The sequence below is a fragment of the Pocillopora verrucosa genome, chromosome 8, assembly GCF_036669915.1.
Source record: "Pocillopora verrucosa isolate sample1 chromosome 8, ASM3666991v2, whole genome shotgun sequence".
NCBI lineage: Eukaryota > Metazoa > Cnidaria > Anthozoa > Scleractinia > Pocilloporidae > Pocillopora > Pocillopora verrucosa.
In genome coordinates, this window is record NC_089319.1 from 639473 (window position 1) to 658131 (window position 18659).

Below are 18659 nucleotides of genomic sequence, written 5' to 3' on the forward strand. Positions count from 1 at the left end.
CGTTGTTTATTAGGTGGATCCTGTAAAGGGATTATCACTGCGGTTCACTCGCTTTTTGAGAATCCGAGATAAGAAGAAACCTGAATAAGCCACGGGTTCACAGGTTAAAAGCAATTTTATTTTTAAGGAACGATGTTTACCATTTGGCACGTACGAGAGTGGGTGAAACAAAAATATGCCCTCTGGCGAAGTTATAAACAATACTGAGCCAGTTTAGGGTTTCTGGTGCGAAGCTCTACAAACTTACCTTCAATGAGCTTTTTAGTTCTTTGAACCAGTTTTTTAGTTCATACTTTGCAGGTGTCGTGTATGATTGTAAGTTCCGTTACTTCGAAATCGTCCCTAATCACAGAAAATTGTTCCGGAATGCCTTTTGAAATTTTAGTTTCCCTTAAATTTAGGTTGCGGAAATGTACAGAAGCCAAGAAACTGTAAAGAATAACGCAAATCCTCCAACAACTACGGACGCTTCCGATGACTTATTGATGCAAGAAATAATTCCTTTCCGTTTCCTGTGGAAAAAGAGGAATTGGCGTCTCTTGAATACCCAGGGAAGTGATTTACTTGAAATTGCCAAAAGCATTGCATCTTAAGTTCAAAGTAAGCGCTTATTTAGACGCGATGGTAATAGGACGAGTTGAATTTTCAATCAAGATGTGTTATCATCTATTGCTCTGACCTTTCACACCCTTAAATTCACGAAAGTGGTTAGATTTTAATTTCCTCTAACATTTATAAGACACTGTGTAGCATTTAGGTACTGAGAATTAAGCCTGATCAAGCTGCTGCGCGCGGAGGGACTAAGCGGAGAACCAAGAAGGTGATAAAGCCGAACCGTCTCTCGTTTACTCGGTTTAAATGAACGCCACAATCTGAAGGAAGTTCGGATAAAATGATGAGAAGTAAAAATGGACCAACTTGAGCTCTGGGGCCTGCGTATCGTAATTAAACGTAGAACGCTAACAACTGGGTATTACAAAATCTCACTTCCGTGTTAATGCAGTCCACATCTATATTTGACAATCCACTCGAATACAAATACAACTAGATGTAATAAGTGAGAGTTATCTTAGGGGAGCAATCCCAAGAATACACTGCCATAGAGAAACTGAAATTTTGTGAAAGTTTCATTAAGCTGCACCTAGCAATGGATAATTTTAGTGCTTTCTGCCGATCTGCAGGTAAATAGATTTCGTCTGAGAATCCCTTGTCTATACTAATATCAAGAAATAACAGAAGCCGTAATTTGTCATGATATTGAGAATTATAAGATTGTGTGAAATACTACAATTATTTTTTGTTTGAAAATTGTTGCGTTGATCACTCGATCAAGGTGATAGTCACTCTACCATTTCCAGCTGTATTATAACAACATTCATTTTCCTGATTTGTTCCACTGTTAAAAGATCCTCCTCCACCACCACAAGAGGGATCTTCATTAACACCTCCAGCTCCCCCAGAGTAACCTCCACCGCCGCCAGCTCCCCCAGAGTAAGCTGGATTACCGCCGCCACCTCCGAACCCACCGTTATACGTTCCACCCTTTCCACCATTGAGAAATCCTTTGCCACCTTTACCTCCTCCTCTCCCATTACCGTGAAAGCCGCCGCCGCCGCCGCCGCCACCTAAAAAGGAAAAAGAAAATGTCCAGTGATCTCTTTAATTGTACCGGAGCACATCTATATAAAGGTCGGGAGAATACCTTTTTTCTTCTATTAATAAATTAGTTCTATGTTTTTCTATGCTCTCCCTTAAGGAATACGAAAATCGAATCCCTGCTAAAAAAAAAAAGAAAAGGTCCGTATGATTCCCGTAATGCTTTTGCTGTGTCACCCAATTAATCGGCAACCTTGATAACTGTGCAAATGTCTACCTTGTTTACGTTTATGACCTAATGTGTATTCGTAGACTTGGTGGCTTGAAAGTAATGTAACACGGGCGTAAGTGAAGTAAGAATTTTAGTGAACGAGCTACATTCAAGTGAACTAAGATTTTGCAAAGTTTTCGACTTTTTGAAGTGTGTGCTTCTGACGAATGAGCCCCAATGACTGCCAAAAATTAGGGTTTTTTAACTCGTGTGAAAATTGTTTCTATCATCTCGTAGTACCCCTGGTTTGAAGATGATTGGGTAAATCTCATTTTACTAACCTGGCTTATTACCAGCGCTACCTCCTCCATTTCCGCCAGTTCCTTCTGACCCCAATGACGAGGAGTACCCAGCATTCCCTGTGGTGCTTATGGATGCATCACATCCTGAATGTTGTTCTGACATGTTTTTTATTCCCCCACCACCTCCAGCTATGATTAAAGGCGTATTGCTTCCTCTCACCACAAATGTACCTCCCCCGCCTCCTGAAGTTGTTTTGGAGTTAGGCCCTCTCTTTCCTTTATGTCCAACAAGTATACGGACGATCTCATCTTTGGTCAAAATAAAGTTTCCAATCAACTTGGCTCCTCTTCCTCCGTTCTGGACGACACTGTTCTTACCGTACCACCCTGCACCTCCTATTGCTTCTATTCTATATTCTCCAGAGTATGGCACAGTCCACGATTGAATACCGCTGGACACGGTAACTTGTCCGTCATGATCTTGCCCTGTATAGTGACTGCCAATTGAGCTTGGACCACCAGCTGCAGTCGAACCAAGGTTTGTAAAGACAGCTTTAAACTCTGGCTCTGGGTGGATAGACAAAAAATGAGTGACGCGTTATTGTTGTAGGCCATGTAGCTACGTAACTGATAACAAACATATACTTTCATAAACATGATACTTTCATAAACTCTACGGTTGAGCCATCACAAGCTTTTGAGGTTTTGTTGTTGGGGAATCTAAAAATCTTAGGAGAAGACAAATTTTTCTTCCCATTCCCACAATCAGAGTAGTTTTTCTCGTCGAATTATTCCAGTTTGTGGTTCGGCGGTCACACGTGAAAGTGAAAAGAGGAGAGTGAAGAAGGAAGGAACCCTATCTAACCAGAGCTGATAAGTCTATATTTAAAAATACTATGCAGAGCTATTTTCAAATCCTTATAACAAGTTTTCCGGGATTGTACTGGTTTTGCCTTACTTCGCCCTGTTATTGGTCCAGAAAACTCGCGTTAACTTGTATCAGATTGACACACAGCAAAAAAAATCCAAGTGCTCGCTTTTGAACAGGAAATGAAGTATTATCTGGCATAAATTTCACCGCTTTGCATGCCGAGAAATCTTCCACATTCTGTTTACGAAAGGTTAGCGGGCGTTTTACAAATATAACTTATCTACGGCAGCGAATTAAAAGCAGCTATAAGATCATGAGGCAATTAATAAAGTGTAGATTACATTAAGCTCAAAAATGTCGTTAACACAATCACAGAAACTTCCAACGAAATGAAGAACCTTAAAGAGCTCCTATGATTAGATCAACTATGATGCATACAATGATTATCAGCTTTAGAGGAAAACCATTTCCTTACCTTTCACGCATCCATACAGTTCCACTCTCATTGATATCTCATCTTCCCACTCCACTGGTAGAAAACGTATGTACCTTGCTGTGATTGGTGGGTTCAGATCGTGATAAACAACATTGTTCTTGTCTGTGTTTCCGTCAAATTCCTGTATTATAATAGACGTGAAATAGATGTTGAGTGTTTTATTTAAAATGCGCGGTACGTGCCCGCCTTGTAGACATAAGTGTTACTTTTTAAAACAAATCTATTTAATTATATTGTAAGAAAATATCTCTCAGCCGACAATTGACTGTTCTCAACACTTTAACTAAACTCTACACGTAGATGAATAAAGGGGTAAGTTTTTAAAGAAACTGTGGTGCTGCGTCGGTGGGAGAGTATAGCAGGTAATTCAGTGTTAACAACTGGGTTGAAAACGTAAATTAGCCACCGTAAAGGATAAACAAGCTGACGTTTCGAGCGTTAGCCCTTCGTCAGAGCGATAGATGGTCGCTCTAGTATTCGTCGACTGAAACACACACCTCGAAAAACCTCGTGGTCGTTACATACTCTATGTAAGAAATACTGTTCAGTTCTTCTCTTACAATATTATGCAATGTTTTTCGCTAGGTAAACCGTGAAATATCTCACGAGGGATTTCATTAATTAAATTCATCCCATTCCACCGTACGATAAAGTTAAGACGAACTTTATCTACAAATATCTATCTGAGGTTGATCAAAAACTGGATCAAGACCCTGCAAAGAAAACGGTAAATGTATGAAATTTCATACATCGTAACAATCTTCTTTAACAACTGTCGACTCATAAATCGTAACAAATCGAGAAACGAATCCCTGATTGCAAAGAAGACTGTTTGTCCTAACAACTGCTAAAAGAACACTTCGGGGAAGTTTGAGTTGAGGAATGAACTTGGTTTTGTTTACAATGAGCAGCTCATGTTTTAGAACCCTTCCCCGCCTCTGACCAGTTTTACCTTTGATACGGTTTGTCCTTGTTCCGTGTAGTTTTGAAATCTCACTCTATAGTTGCTGTATTGTAGCTTGTACTTCTTCACCCATTTTTTATGTTGATCGGATCCCTGTGTTGCTACTCGTGTTACTTCAGTGTTTTGAGCTCTGAGATCGACCTGAAGCCATTGATTAGAATCCTTCTTATCAGCTATCCAAGTCTTCCCTGTGTGATGTAATCTTACAATTTTCTTATTGTGTTTTTCGGACGAGAAACTTATCTGCTCATCGGTGATTGCACCACTTTCCATACCAAGTGTTCCGTGACAACGTAAATCTGTTTTAAAGCAAAAGGAAATCTAAAATTACCAAATAAATAAAGAGAGTCGCAACACATTAATATACCTGAAATTGCTCACACGCCACTGGTAGATATTTTCCTTCTTACATTATCTGCTCGTAACAGACAGCTTATCCGGGTTTTGAGGCGTAGAATTTTAATATGTAAGCCATTATAATTTATTTAAAAATGCCTTTCCTTCAATGTTGAAGCGGGCTTTTAGACTGAGTTTGTACTTTAAAATTACCTTTGATGGTGTAAAACTGAAATGCATTGGCGTCCTCAAGACCACACTTCTTAGATTCCTCAAGTTTTTTAATTTTCTGCGGTGTAGTAGCATTTGCTGAACACGAGTCATTATTCTCAACTGCAAATAACCAGTAACCTGCTCTAATTACAGCCACTGCGCACTTTGAAATGAAGCTCCCAGGCTGTGCAGGGTAAATTCCATTCAAGATAGGATCGGACCTAGTCATATCATGGGTTAAACGACTCATACCAGGTGATTCGTAGCATCCAACACTTTTATGTCCTGAAAGAGTAAACAGCAAGTAAAGCCGTACAACATTGTTACTATCAACTAGACTGGGTACTAAACATGTAAATAAAGGGGGTAAGTTTCTATAGAAACTGTGGTGCTACGTCGGTGGGAGAGTATAACAAGGTGATTTGGTATTGTCAACCAAGTTATTAACATATACTGGCCGCCGTAAAGAGTTTCAAGCTTAAGTTTCGAGCGTTAGCCCTTCGTCAGAGCGAAGAACGAAGAGATAAGAAGCACGGTGACCTATATTTTTTTTGAAGTTTATGAAACAGACAATAATAGGGAACATTTAAGGATAGTTAAGACAAATTGCTCGATAACTTTTTTCTTGAGGAATCACCTGAAGTCGTCTCGTATCCACTTCAGAGAGCATTGTGGTGTTCTTTTCTACAAATCATTTAGACATTTTCAAACAAGCCTTGATTTTGACAACTAAAGCGTTTTTTTCAAGAAACATTATTTGCATTTGTATTTTATTCTTCCATTCATACTTCGGATCAGTGTCAGTCTTGATCAAAGCAACTTCACAACCACCCCTCCCCTAACCCAATCACAGTCAACTGATAAACAGCTTGAGTTAATGTTGGGTCAGGGGAGGGGTAGGTGTGTAATTCCACGTTGTTTACATTTTTTCAATTTTTTCGGATTTTTCTTGATCTGCAATAGAAACTTCCTGCAGAAAAGAATTCAGAGTAAAAAAAAAGGTCCAAAATTCTATTACCTTTCAATTCAAAAATAAAAAAGATCCAGTATGTAGGGAGTCGATAGGAGTAGGGTTTTCGATTGATTTTGCTGTTGTGTCGGTTCCCTTGGGTTATCGAAAAATTCCCCTCACAAAGATTTCGATTAGAATTCAGTGGTAGGTCTGCTGCAAGCAAAGTATGCAAAAAGCAGTTCTCTGCAGAAGTCGTAGTCTTCTCGAAACGCAAATGATTGCTTCCACAAAACACAAAGAAACTCCTATCCACAAAATTACAATGAAATTGTGTTTCACCATCACACATCACATAAAATGGGTGTATAAGCGACAATTCGCCTTAAATTTAAGCAAATTTTATTGAAACAGAAGCTTTAGCAAGATGTCCTTAAAACATAATATTTCAATATCCACAGAATTCTTTGAAAAAGAAAACAGTAGCATAAATAACAACTGCTGCTTTGTTTTAGAAAAGTATGGGGTTATAAGCTTTTTAGGGCAACTAAATCCAAATTACGGGGATCCATAATTCCAGCCTTGCGAGGCACTGCGGTTGTAGCATGGATAACTTGGTATAAAATGTTTATAACACTCTTACCCTTAATGTAATAGACATGATTGATTTGCTTTCCCCCTTTACCACCAGACGGACATTTTTGCGAGGGTTGGTTATACTTGTGGAAAGTCTTTATGGCCGAAGCACCGGCTTGGCATCGTCCACCATCCTGAACAGCAAAGATGTGAAATCTTTGCCTCTCGGCAGCACGAAAGCATTTGTCGATGGAATCATTCCTTGTTGAGTAGTTACCATCCAAGATATCATCTTTTCCTTCCAATGTTTCTATGGCAGGACTGGTTGTATTGTCTTTGAAGCAACCAATTGACTCGTAGCGATTTGATGCTATTAAATAAAGTTTCAAAGTTTTCGTCAAACCTTGATTGAGACGGTCACTATTCTTATTATGATTTTCTTCTACCATTTATGGACACACTCTCTCAGGTATCTTGTGAAATATTTAATTACGAATTCTTCCTGTAATAAAAGCGGAATTGTGATTATCCCGTCTATCTTTTAATCTTATCTTTTAGTCTTGGGAATTAATGATCAGAGATTTCACATGTGGCGGATGAGAAGATGAATACAGTAGTAAAAAGAGGTGCGAGAGCGTTAAGAAAACCTTAGGATCTCCCGACAAAGGAGTGTCTTTTCTTCAGGATTTAAAGCTACTTGCAGACAAGTATTTATTGAAAAAGGAATGTATTACATAAATCTCAGATAAGAGATGTCAAATTTAGTGGTTTTTGAAATTTTTGCTTGCAAAATTTTAACTCTTTTACTGCATTGAGCTCTAATTCTCCGTCTCTTGGTGTTTTGTATTTTGAGGCGAGAGAGAAAATTTCTCTTGGTCTTTGGCGCTCTTTAAAGGGTCGCGAATACCCTTTTAAACTGGCCTATCGGGGTGTCTATGACAAACTAATTGTCCTCTTACGGAGTTGGGTCTCCCTAGATTTTTTCTTCTTTTGGTTTGTCTGATGAAGGTAAATGATTTGATGCGTTGTTTTTCCGTTATATTGGTAAGCCTCTGCAGTACCTAATTCACCATTTAAGAGCGAATGCCCACTAACACCAAGCAGGAGATTGCACATGATAGAGAACCGATTTCCTTGATAATTTTTTAAAGATACCCATTGGTAGGCCAACGAACGTGGTGAGTTTAATTTGTTTAAATATACCTTTTAAAACCAAAAAAAATTAAAACTTAGAACACCCCACGTGTCATGAAAACAGCTGAAATAAACATATCTCATCCCCTCTCAAACAATCTGCTCTGATCTAAGTTGCATGGCATTAAAACCCTGTTTTAAGTATAGAAATGTCTCTTTGAAGGTTAACCAAGTTTTTTAGTCAATTGTTACGCCACGGGAAACTTTCAACGATCGCTAAAAATTCGCGTACTTAAAATTCTCTATTTCGTGCACTTTTTCAAGCGACATTTTCCTTGCCTGGTAAAGCTCTGAATCGCTTGAAATTTCGAATCTTTGGAAAAGGAAATGTTTTTATAAAAGCAGGTATACAATTAATTTCCGGGCTTTCATTGAGTACTGAGCACCGTGGCTTTAAAAATTGGGAAAATCCCGTCAATTAACTGTCAACAAATGGTAACAATGAACGTATGCCTTGAACAAAATATTTGTATACTTGGAAATTAATCCTTTTTTACAGTTAGTCGCAAGAAGCCTTCATCGAAAAAACTGCAGTCGCTTTGCGAGGAATGCGCACGTCAGCGTTGAGGAATGAGTGGCTAAGCCAATGCTATTGAAATGTTCCAACAGAAGTTTCATTTAGTCATGCCGTTAAGTTCGTCGGGAGCATGGGGAGAAAATCTTTGTCGCCATCCTGTATACACTCTAGGATTGTTAAAGACGGCGACTGATCATAATGAAGTGTGTCAATGAAATGTGCCCCTAAGATGGAAAAAAAATGGTGGTAACCCTATTCTCACCCGATTCCAATTTTGTTCTAATAGCTGTCTCTGAAGCCTTTTAAGGTGGGATATTCGTGTCGCTAATTTTGGAATCCATTTACTGATGTCGCAACCTCGTTCCCAAGGTTTCTCTTCTTCCTACCCCAATCTAAGAACTAGGTTGTCGATGTAATGAAATGGTCGTTATTGGTTTTCCTAGATGTCGTCAATTTGTTCGTTTCCTTGAAAGTCCTGTAAAATAGTTCAGCTAATGGCCCACAACACATAATTAGTAATTTAATGTTCTGTTTACTTTTTTAGCTGCTTCTCATTCCTCATGCAGTTAAAACCTCAGGGTCTAACAATCGCATAATCACACTTTTTTCTCAACACTTTTTTATAGATTAGATCGATTATTCAACGTTGCTTCCTTGAAAAAGAAGAAAAAACTACACGAGTATAAGAGGTCGCAATGTTCACCTTTGGGAAAACGTGTGTCGCTATCTCAGTTTTTCATGCTCAAAGCATGAAAAAGTTCCAATAGACTTACTAGCTGACTGCTGTAGTATATCTACATGATGGGAATTTAGGTTTCGTCTATTCGTGTAGCTTGTTGGTATTTTGTTTTGCCTCTAAGAGATCATGAAAAAATAAGCTGGGAAAATTGAAAAAAACCGTGTAAGTTGATCCGGATCAGGGCGACACTAATTTTGAAATGTCTAACGATAAAATACTCACGGAAATAAATATTTAGTCAATATCTTATTCATGGTATCTAAAAATGAAGTTCTTCAGCGCTGTGGATTACTGACGACTAAACAGATTAATTATAATGTAAAAATTTTACAATCCTTTGCTTTCGGGTTTGGAGAATGTGCTATTTGTTGACTTCCGATTGACACGCTTTTGTTGTGATAACCGCTATTTTGAGAGGCTTCCTACTCGGCGCTAGTAAAAAGCCCGAAACTAATTTTTACACCCCATTTTAGACCAGCATTTATTCTCTTAAAGAATGTCAATTTCAATTTATCCGATGTTTTACCGGGTACAAAAAATGTCCCTTAAAAAAACACGCCAAATTACAAATTATTCGAAGGTGAATTTTAGTTAATTTCATCGGCTTACCATGACCTCTAAATTTTATTCACTGGCGTAAGATTGAAGTCAAGTTACTTGCAAAGACTTCAACAGCAATGTTGAAAGCAGGAAACGGTTCTTTCTATGATGCCAATTCAAAAGAGCGAATTCTATGTGAAGGTACCAATCACCTATTTTTCGGATGCCTTTCAGGACACTTTGGCTCGTGACGGCTTTTTCATTTCATGAAAGTTTAAAAAGATGTTTCTAGAAAAAAATCCTATCACGTTTCTTAAGCCACTATAGGGTATCTTCAGAGAAAATATGAAGAAAGAAGATCAGGAGTCAAGACAGAGGGTACCTCTAATTTTTCATTTGCTTCTAGTTCAGCAGCAGTGCTCATCAGCAACGTACACGAAGGTGCAATCCAGAATTATTGAATTGAACCTTTTTTATCTCACCATTTATGCAGGAAAATGGTCTGGCATGCTAATATTGAATTTTTCTGCACATGGCTTGAAAATTGTCAGTTTGCACTCCTTTGGTGTACACATGATCCACCCCAAGATTCACCGACCAGACGGCAGCTCAGAACTTTTTCCCTAGTGCATAAAATCTATCCCAGACCACCTTGTCGAGTTTTCCTTTGCTTTTGCGGGCGCCACTCAAGAGAAAATGAAACTGAAACCCCGGAAAAAAATGAATGCTTATCCACCATGTCTTTGATAAAAGTGTAAAGGTGTTAATTCGAAAAAAGATTTGCTATTTGAGTACTGACTATATTAACGATTGCTTCTTTGCGTATTTTTTTTTTTTTTTAATACGCCCCCGACTGAAAATGGACGGGTGATTTAGCGCCTAATGCAATTCTGAAATAAATGCGTCCTAAATGGTAGCAAAAGGCTATTTCTCTCCCCAGTTCACAGCATATAACAATAACTATAGGTACTAACCTAAATTTACACACTTGTACTTGACTTCCAAGTATTTATATATGTCTTTGCATGGATCATGACCAAAAACTGAACTAGCTGCATACAGCTCACAACTTGCTTTTTCGTTGCACTTCAACCGCACAATGAAAAGAGAGTTCGCAGCTTTGCAGTTTGTATTGCTAACTTTGGAATGATGGCAAGTGTTTGAGTCCAGTCTACCATAATTTGCATCCACAACGTCGATAGTTCTTCGGTCATTATCACAACTTATGGTCCCATTTCCTCCCTCGCAAATGATAACAGACCATAATTTCTCTAAATAAAGGAGGAAACAAACAGCACTATCAATATGCTAAAAGTTTTGGAATAATGTTCACTTACAGAGCACCTTGCAATTTTGCTAGTCTTGTGCCGACATCTGTTCAACCGATAACTTACACGTTGACAATACTTCGTTTCTTGTCTGAAGCAGCCAAGTATGCATCAATTGGTTTGACAGTTAACTTATTTTTGTATTGTGAAAACATTGTTTGGTACCTTGGCTTCTGACTGACCTGTGCAGTTGGTTCCATTTCTCTCATATCCATCTTTACAGGTGCATTTGTAAGATCCCAAGGTATTGTTACACTCAGCATTTACATCACAGTCGTGTTTTCCTTCAGTGCATTCGTTGGTATCTAAATCAACAAAAACCAGTTTTGATTTCTGGTCATTCCTTTTTGTCACATGACAGGTATTATCGAGAAAATAGAGAGTATGGTATGTTACAACTAGTTACGTGTGCAGTTGGTTCCATTTCCTTGAATTCCATCTTTAAACGTGCAATTGTGAGATCTTAGGGTATAGTTACAATTAGTATTTACATCACAGTCATGTGTTCCGATCATACACTCATCTAGATCTAGCACACGAAAAGGAATATAATGTAAATGAGACCGTTTCTCTCACTAATCTGAAAAACTGAAGATAAAAGACGGAGTGTGAATATGTCAGAACTAGTTACCTGTGCATTTAGTTCCATTTCCTTGAAATCCATCTTTACACGTGCACTTGTAAGATCCCAGGGTATTGTTACACTCAGCATTCACATCACAACCGTGCGTTCCGTTCAAACACTCATCTATGTCTGAGACAACAAAATGAATACCATTAGGGTATGAAGGTTATTTCGACTTGCTGTGGCTGCACGAATTTTCGTCTTCACGCGAGCGTTTCCTGTTATCAGATAAGAATATTTACCAGTACAGTTTGTCTTATTTCTCTGATATCCTTTCTTGCACCTGCAGCAGTACGATCCAATGGTGTTATTGCATGTCGTATTACCCTCACAGCTATGTTTACCAGACAAGCACTCGTCTATGTCTATAAAAGGAAAGAGAAGACGATGGATTTTATCTAAGTTGGTTTCCTTAAAGATTTTCATTTTTTATGTTTTTATCTAGATGTGGGGTCACGTCTGATCTTTGCGTAGACGTTGTACTTAGTTTTGTTGCCTCGTAAGAAAGGAAAATGAGAAATTAAAGTTTGTTCGCGTAGATGGTGGGTAAGAAACCGCGTTAGAGAAAATCGAGACCGAATGAGGTAAAAAACAAAAATGAGTGATAAAATCCCGTTATAAGATGAACCATGAGAAGCAAAAGAGTCGTTCATATGTAAGTCCTAATTTGTATTTTGAATAACTTGTGCCATTCTGGATTATCCTTCTCGCAAGCCATGAAAGGTTGAGAGTTTCACCTGCGATGTTTTGTGACTATCAAACTATTGCCGTGTTCGGGATTGTTTCGTTCTCATCCCCTTCAAATGAGTCTGCCCAGTAACCTAAAAGAACTTCAATTGAGGGAGGGGCCTGCGGAGCGTATCACTTATACATTATGTTTATGTCTTAATAAAAATATAAGATTCCTTACCCTCATCACAGTTATGGCCTTTAAATCCAGATCCATTAACACACAAGCACTGATAGTCTCTCTCTGTAAACCCAGCTTGGCATGTTGCGTTATTCTTGCAAGGATTTTGCTTACAAGCATTCTTAGGAAGGAATGGAAGAGATAAATTTAAAGTGATATTTTTGCAGGCATGACAGGTCCCTTGCATCTGTTCATTTGTTCCCGTTGCAAGCGGGTAAAATTAACGGGTTAGAGAGGCTAGGTATCCCTTGGTCCGGTATTAAAGCTTTCTCGGACAATGAATAATACTTTTAGCCCATGGAATTCATCCTCACCTCTGCTCCGCGGTAACTACAACTTTCGTTTTGCACCAGGTCTTCATCGTGTTCAATAGTCGCGTTATTCAGATCACACTTGTGTTTTCCAGAAGACTGTTTTATCTCACAGAAGTTATAACTGACGCAGTTAGGTTCCAGGTAGCATTGAAACATGCAGAGATCCTCGTTGACAACGCCAATAGTTCGAACCGTGTGATTCTCCAACCGGAAGCCAAGTTTATGAAAACTGGTAAACTTTAAACTGCGGCAATTACCTAGAGAAAAAAATCTACTAAATTAGAAAGTTGCAATGTTGTACTAGGAACTTTAACTTAAACTGGAACTTTAGATAGATAGATAGTTTTATTAAAATTACCCTTGCAGCCGAGGGCTGAATTACGATAATTTTTACAAATGTAAAACGTAAATTAATTATAACTATAAATTATATAATGATAAATTAAGAAAGTCAATTCATAAGAATTTAACAATAATAAAGCTTATCATTATGTAAACACTAAATTAATTAAGATACAACTAAAATTATTCGAAATCAGATCAATTAATATATATGAGTTGTACAATCATCATCATGGGGGATCTAAATGCCAAAGTTGGTGCCGATAACTCAGGCAGTGACAGAGTGATGGGAAGACACGGGAGTGGCATCATCAGTGAAATGGAGAAAGGCTTGTTGAGTTTTGCACAACTCATAATCTGGTGATAGGAGGCACCCTTTTTCCACACCCAGAGATCCATAAAATCACATGGTGTTCCCCGAATGGCAGGGATTGAAATCAAATTGACCATCTGTTGATCAATGGGAAATGGCGGAGATCCCTTCGGGATGTCAAGGCGAGGAGAGGAGCTGACATTGGAGTGTGATAATCAAGATACCAAAGAAGTGTGATGATCAAGATACCAAAGAAAGGGTCTCTAAGTGATTGTAACAACTGGCGAGGAATTACCCTTTTGTCTGTGCCGAGTAAAATCTTTTGCAAGGTCATTATACAGTGCATCACCCAAGCTGTTGATGACCTCCTGCGGAACGAGCAATCTGGTATTCGCAAGGGGCGTGGATGTACGGACAATATTTTCATACTGCGGAACATACTTGAGCAATGTACTGAGTGGAACAGCGAGTTGTATGTAAATTTCATCGACTATGAGAAAGCGTTCGACAGCATTCACAGGGACAGTCTTTGGTAGATTCTGAGAGCATATGGCATTCCACAACGCATTATTAATATCGTCAAATGCTTCTACTTAAATTTCACATGTTGCATCGGTCAGGGAGATCTAAGTTTTGAAGTTAAAACCGGTGTACGGCAGGGATGTGTCATGTCGTCCATGCTATTCAATATTGCTATCGACTGGGTCCTTTGTCGAACAGTGGAAGATCATCGAAGAGGCCTTAGATGGACCCCTTTTATTATACTCGAAGACCTCGACTTTGCAGATGATACAGCCCTATTGTCCCACACACGACAGCACATTCAGGAAAAGACAGACTGGCTCAGCATGTTCAGCAACCAGGTCGGCTTGAGAATTAGCTTGAAGAATACGGAGGCCGTGTGTGTTAATGTCCCTTCCCCAACAAAGATCAGGGTAAGAGGACAGGACATCCTTCCACACAGCTAACCTCAGGAAGATTCTGAGAATCTTCTGGCCTCAGAAAATATCAAACGACCAGCTACTGAGGCAAACCAAGCAGGAGGATATTCGTACACTTGTCAACAAGAGAAGATGGAGGTGGATCGGTCATGAGATGCGGAAGGCCGGTAACATCATAGCCAGAATTGCAATGCACTGGACACCTGAAGGCAAACGAAGCAGAGGGCGCCCGAAAACAACTTGGCGCAGGACAGTAGAGAAGAGACTAAGGGGACTCAATTAAAGCTGGAGCACCATTGAAAAACTGGCTAAAGATAGACAGGGTTGAAAGGATTTCGTTGCTGCCCTATGTGTCACACAGACATGATGGGTAATACGTAAGTAAGTAAAACGATTGGTTTTAAAACGCAGGACTTGGAACTCGCGATTTTTCCGTGTTCGCAACGTGCCAAGGTAAGGTGGCGGAAGTAGTGAATAAAGCTTGTGATTGTTGCCGTTACTTATCTCTTGAAACATTGAGTTACCAATCACCTCTCTCCTGTCATACAAGGCAGGTATGTTAATAACTTCTAAAGCCTGTCTATAAGATAAATCATTAGTGCTTATTATGCGTAGTGCTCGCTTCTGCAGGCGTTCTAACTGATCGGAGAGATATTGCGGTAGAGAGGTATTATAGACTGGACATGCACACTCTACAACTGGGCGTATGCAAACGATGTAGAAACTTAGAAGGTCATTAGCTGGCACTTTCGCGCGCTTTAATTGCCTAAGAAAGTAGACAAGCGACTTTCTTACATATCATTTCTACGTGCACATTCCACTGCAAATCATTCGATATCATACACCTAGTAATTTAGCGGAAGGAACAACCTCAATGTTCGCATTGTTGATAGTAACAGGCTCTAAAGTATCCTATAACTTTGTGAATGATATTCTTAGTTCCTTGCACTTCGATTCATTCAACTGGAAACCATCAGCACGAGATTTTGTAACAAATTCATCAAAGCGCGACTGCATCGAGCGAGCTGGTTCCGTTCTTTTCCACACACTCAGCGAGGGTAGTATCATCTACATACTTCCAGATATTCGTATTCGCCACACTTAGGTCATTAATCATTATTAGAAATAACCAGGGGCCGAGTTTGGTCCCCTGAGGAACTCCTGCTGGTACAGCACGCCATTCCGATACACGAATTTAGAGCAGTGTTACTCCTGAATCATTACCTTAATTTGGATTTTGGTTTTCTGCCTTGCATAGAACACCAGTCGAGTAGTTTTAAATATTGTTCTGAATGATCACGGCAAAAAGTAGTGTCCCCTTTGTGATGAACCCCTACAAATTCCCTTTGTTATTATTACAAGGAATATGAGTATTTAATATTAAGTAACGTATAACTTTTTGATGCGATCACCTATTAAGATCGATCGATCAGTCGACGCCGAAGTCTACAATCAACCTGTGTTGATATGTAGAGTAATTCGTGTTTATCACGTAAATATGCTGGTAATCTCGTCTGAGCATGTTTAGTTCGTTAAAAAAGGTTACTGTCAAAACGTTTTGGGGGAGCTTTTGTTTAGTCTCGGCTCAAAAACTCAATTCATGAAATGCGTACGGGTTTTCATTGTTATGTAGCTTGACTCAAGATTTGGACCATACTGAGTATTATGAAAGCAAAGCGAGAGATAATTAAAATTGCTGACGTATAACTCAAGGAGTTAAAAACTCCCTTGTATATTAAAACTTTTTACCAAACTGACTGAAATTTACCCTCGAGCATGCATATTTTAAGGGCGTAATTGAGTGTAACAGGAACAATAAATCCTGAAATATCACATTTTGGTCGAGTGAAGTGGAAATACGATGAAAGGAGTCATGCGACTGCTTTTTAGAATCTGATGTCCAAGTAGTAATTGAAAACAAAACTTGAAAAGCGATAGAAAATAGGACGCCGCATGCTGTACTAACAGTTTCTTGACAAATTCCTTTTCTAGAATTTTTCGTTCAAGCCATAGGGTAAAGTCTGCATTTTCACATCATCTTCATTAGGAGCGTGTTTTCGAAAATTTCCGTTTTCGATGGACAACTTTATTATCCAGATTGGTGTTGATGGTACGATAAACTGTAAGAATAAATTTGCTTTTTAAATTTACTACACTAAGTGAAAGAAAGGACTCAAAGTTAGGTGTAGAATATCGAACCTGAGAAAAAATTTTCATGTCAGTCAAAACAGGCTGACTGCATCAATTAATGATGACTTCTTTTTCAAAAATACATCCTCTGTAGTGAACACGTCCGAAGTTTCCCATCGGACCGAAGCTGCACTAAGCTACTTACTTTCCTGTATTTGAAAAATCAAATCAAACACATTTATTTCCTTCAAAGCAAAAAGGCTTAAAATCTTTTTACGATCATTGAAATGTGCTAACGTCACTGTTTTAAAATAATTTCGCTCTTGTTTCGCCATACTGACGCGGACGATAGACATTAATTTATTTTGCCTGAGTTCGTCAAAATCTCGTGATCCTTATTTCATGAGATAACTGGCAGATTCACTCTTTCAAGGTTTTGAAAATCTGTTTTTAGCTCACGGTGAAACCTGTGTTTGATGAAAAAAAAGACTTTGCTACCAAATTAAAGTTGCTTTGACTGCAGATAGTTTAAACACGGTCTGTTTCGAGACTCGTGTCACATTTGCAAAGCAAGGTGGTGTTTGCCACCTTTGTTTTTGCGCTTTTAAAAACTTAAAAACTGACGAAAATTAAATACTCTGAGAAATATAAAACCTTTGAAAATTAAATACTCTGAGAAACTCCACGAGTGGACGGTCAACGATCTAAATTTTGACTAAACAGGACTGCGTAAAATTTGTTTAACAAATTTTTTTCCACCTGTTTGGGTTGAAAAGCCCCTTTTAGCAAGTATAATGAATGTATGTGTGTATTTATGTATATATACATATACAATTTCCTTTCTGCAGAGGCTCCCCGCAATCCAAAAAGTCCTCAATTTATAGGATTGTAATATTTGAATCAACTTAAGAATCAACTTTAGAGCCAGATTTTACCAAAAGGGTCAAAGTTTGATGCAAATTACACGTTTCAGCCAAAAGTAAAAAGTTCTGTTGCTTTTTCTTTTCTTTTTAATTCTTTTCCCCGAAACGTTATAGTCGAAAGACTATATTACATAACTTGAAAGGTTGTGCTTCTGTGTCAAGTTTTCATTTGATCCAGCCGAGACATTTCAGTTGAGTTCAACAAGACTTTCCACTTGTTTTAAAATTTGAAGATCTGCCTAGTCATCTTATCCTTTGTGCCGCATCAAAAAGTCGAGAACGTATATGGAAAACATTGCAGAGACCTGATTAATTGTTCCCAAGAATTTTAATTCTGAACTTCTTATAAAATATGAGCATTGTCTTATGCCTATCTAGAGCGAAACTTGGTCAAAATTAGTTTATTTTCTTAAATATTTCGGGAAGAAGTTTGTGTGGATATCTCAAGGCTTAGTTATGTTTATAAGGATGATAAACTTTTAAATAGTACTCAAACATGAGCTGGGACATAACTGTAGGAAAACCTCACCTTGTCCTTCTGGTATTAGAGAAGCCAAAACGGTGAGAACAAAGCAGTAGAAAACAAACAGCATGTTCCCACAAAACGCCCGCTATAATTCCAACGAACAGCTTAAGTGAGTTTTTTCAACTTTATGCCGAGGAACATCAGACAAATTGAGACAGCTGTAGTTAAATATGCGTTCAATTACTCTACACTTATTACTTTCGGCGGGAGATTGTCACCATAGCAACCGACTTGTCTCTGTGCAAGCGAATAATTAACCATATCTATAAAGATGAGTTTTGACATAACCCGGCATACAGCCGTCTCAGCGGATATTACAGTGTGTTTTGACTTCAGGTTATAATTACTCAAGCCCAAAATATTCAACTTTTTTCAAGGGACCTACAGGAGGCTTTGTTACAATTTTACAGAAACAGGTTAAATATTCTATTCTAGTATTTAACTATGTATTTACTTCAATAATAATTACTGGACTATAAACGGATACATAATCAAAAGTAGCAGGAAGCTAAACACTATGATTTTACGACTTGAGATGATTTTAAGTTCTGGAAAGCAGGAACTCTTAATGGTTAATGAACGTCTTTTCATGAATGTTCGATCAGAAACAGCAAAATTACCATAAGACAATTCCCAGGTCTCTTTGCGATACCTCTACAGGAGTACCTGGGCTTACCTTCCTTTCTTTCTTTAAATTACTTTGAACGTTTCCTAAATATACCAATGATGACCAAATAATCCCCACAAAGAAAAATGAATAGCATGCTTTAAGTACAAAAGTATATCTCGATAAGTGAATGGAA

At 38.4% G+C, this 18659-nt stretch overlaps 1 protein-coding gene across 1 annotated transcript; it reads right to left on the reverse strand.

Annotated features, from left to right (window-relative positions):
- Positions 1 to 1320: 1320 nt before the first annotated feature.
- On the reverse strand, positions 1321 to 17933 carry LOC131787971 (uncharacterized). Its single transcript, XM_066170758.1, has 14 exons — positions 17860 to 17933; positions 12682 to 12938; positions 12368 to 12488; positions 11700 to 11822; positions 11464 to 11586; positions 11239 to 11361; positions 11015 to 11137; positions 10479 to 10775; positions 6582 to 6884; positions 4990 to 5274; positions 4429 to 4739; positions 3456 to 3597; positions 2161 to 2676; positions 1321 to 1625 (listed from the first exon to the last, which is right to left on the reverse strand). Exons 1-14 carry the CDS (start codon positions 17921 to 17923, stop codon positions 1321 to 1323), a joined length of 3093 nt encoding a protein of 1030 aa, XP_066026855.1. The 5' UTR covers positions 17924 to 17933.
- Positions 17934 to 18659: the final 726 nt, after the last annotated feature.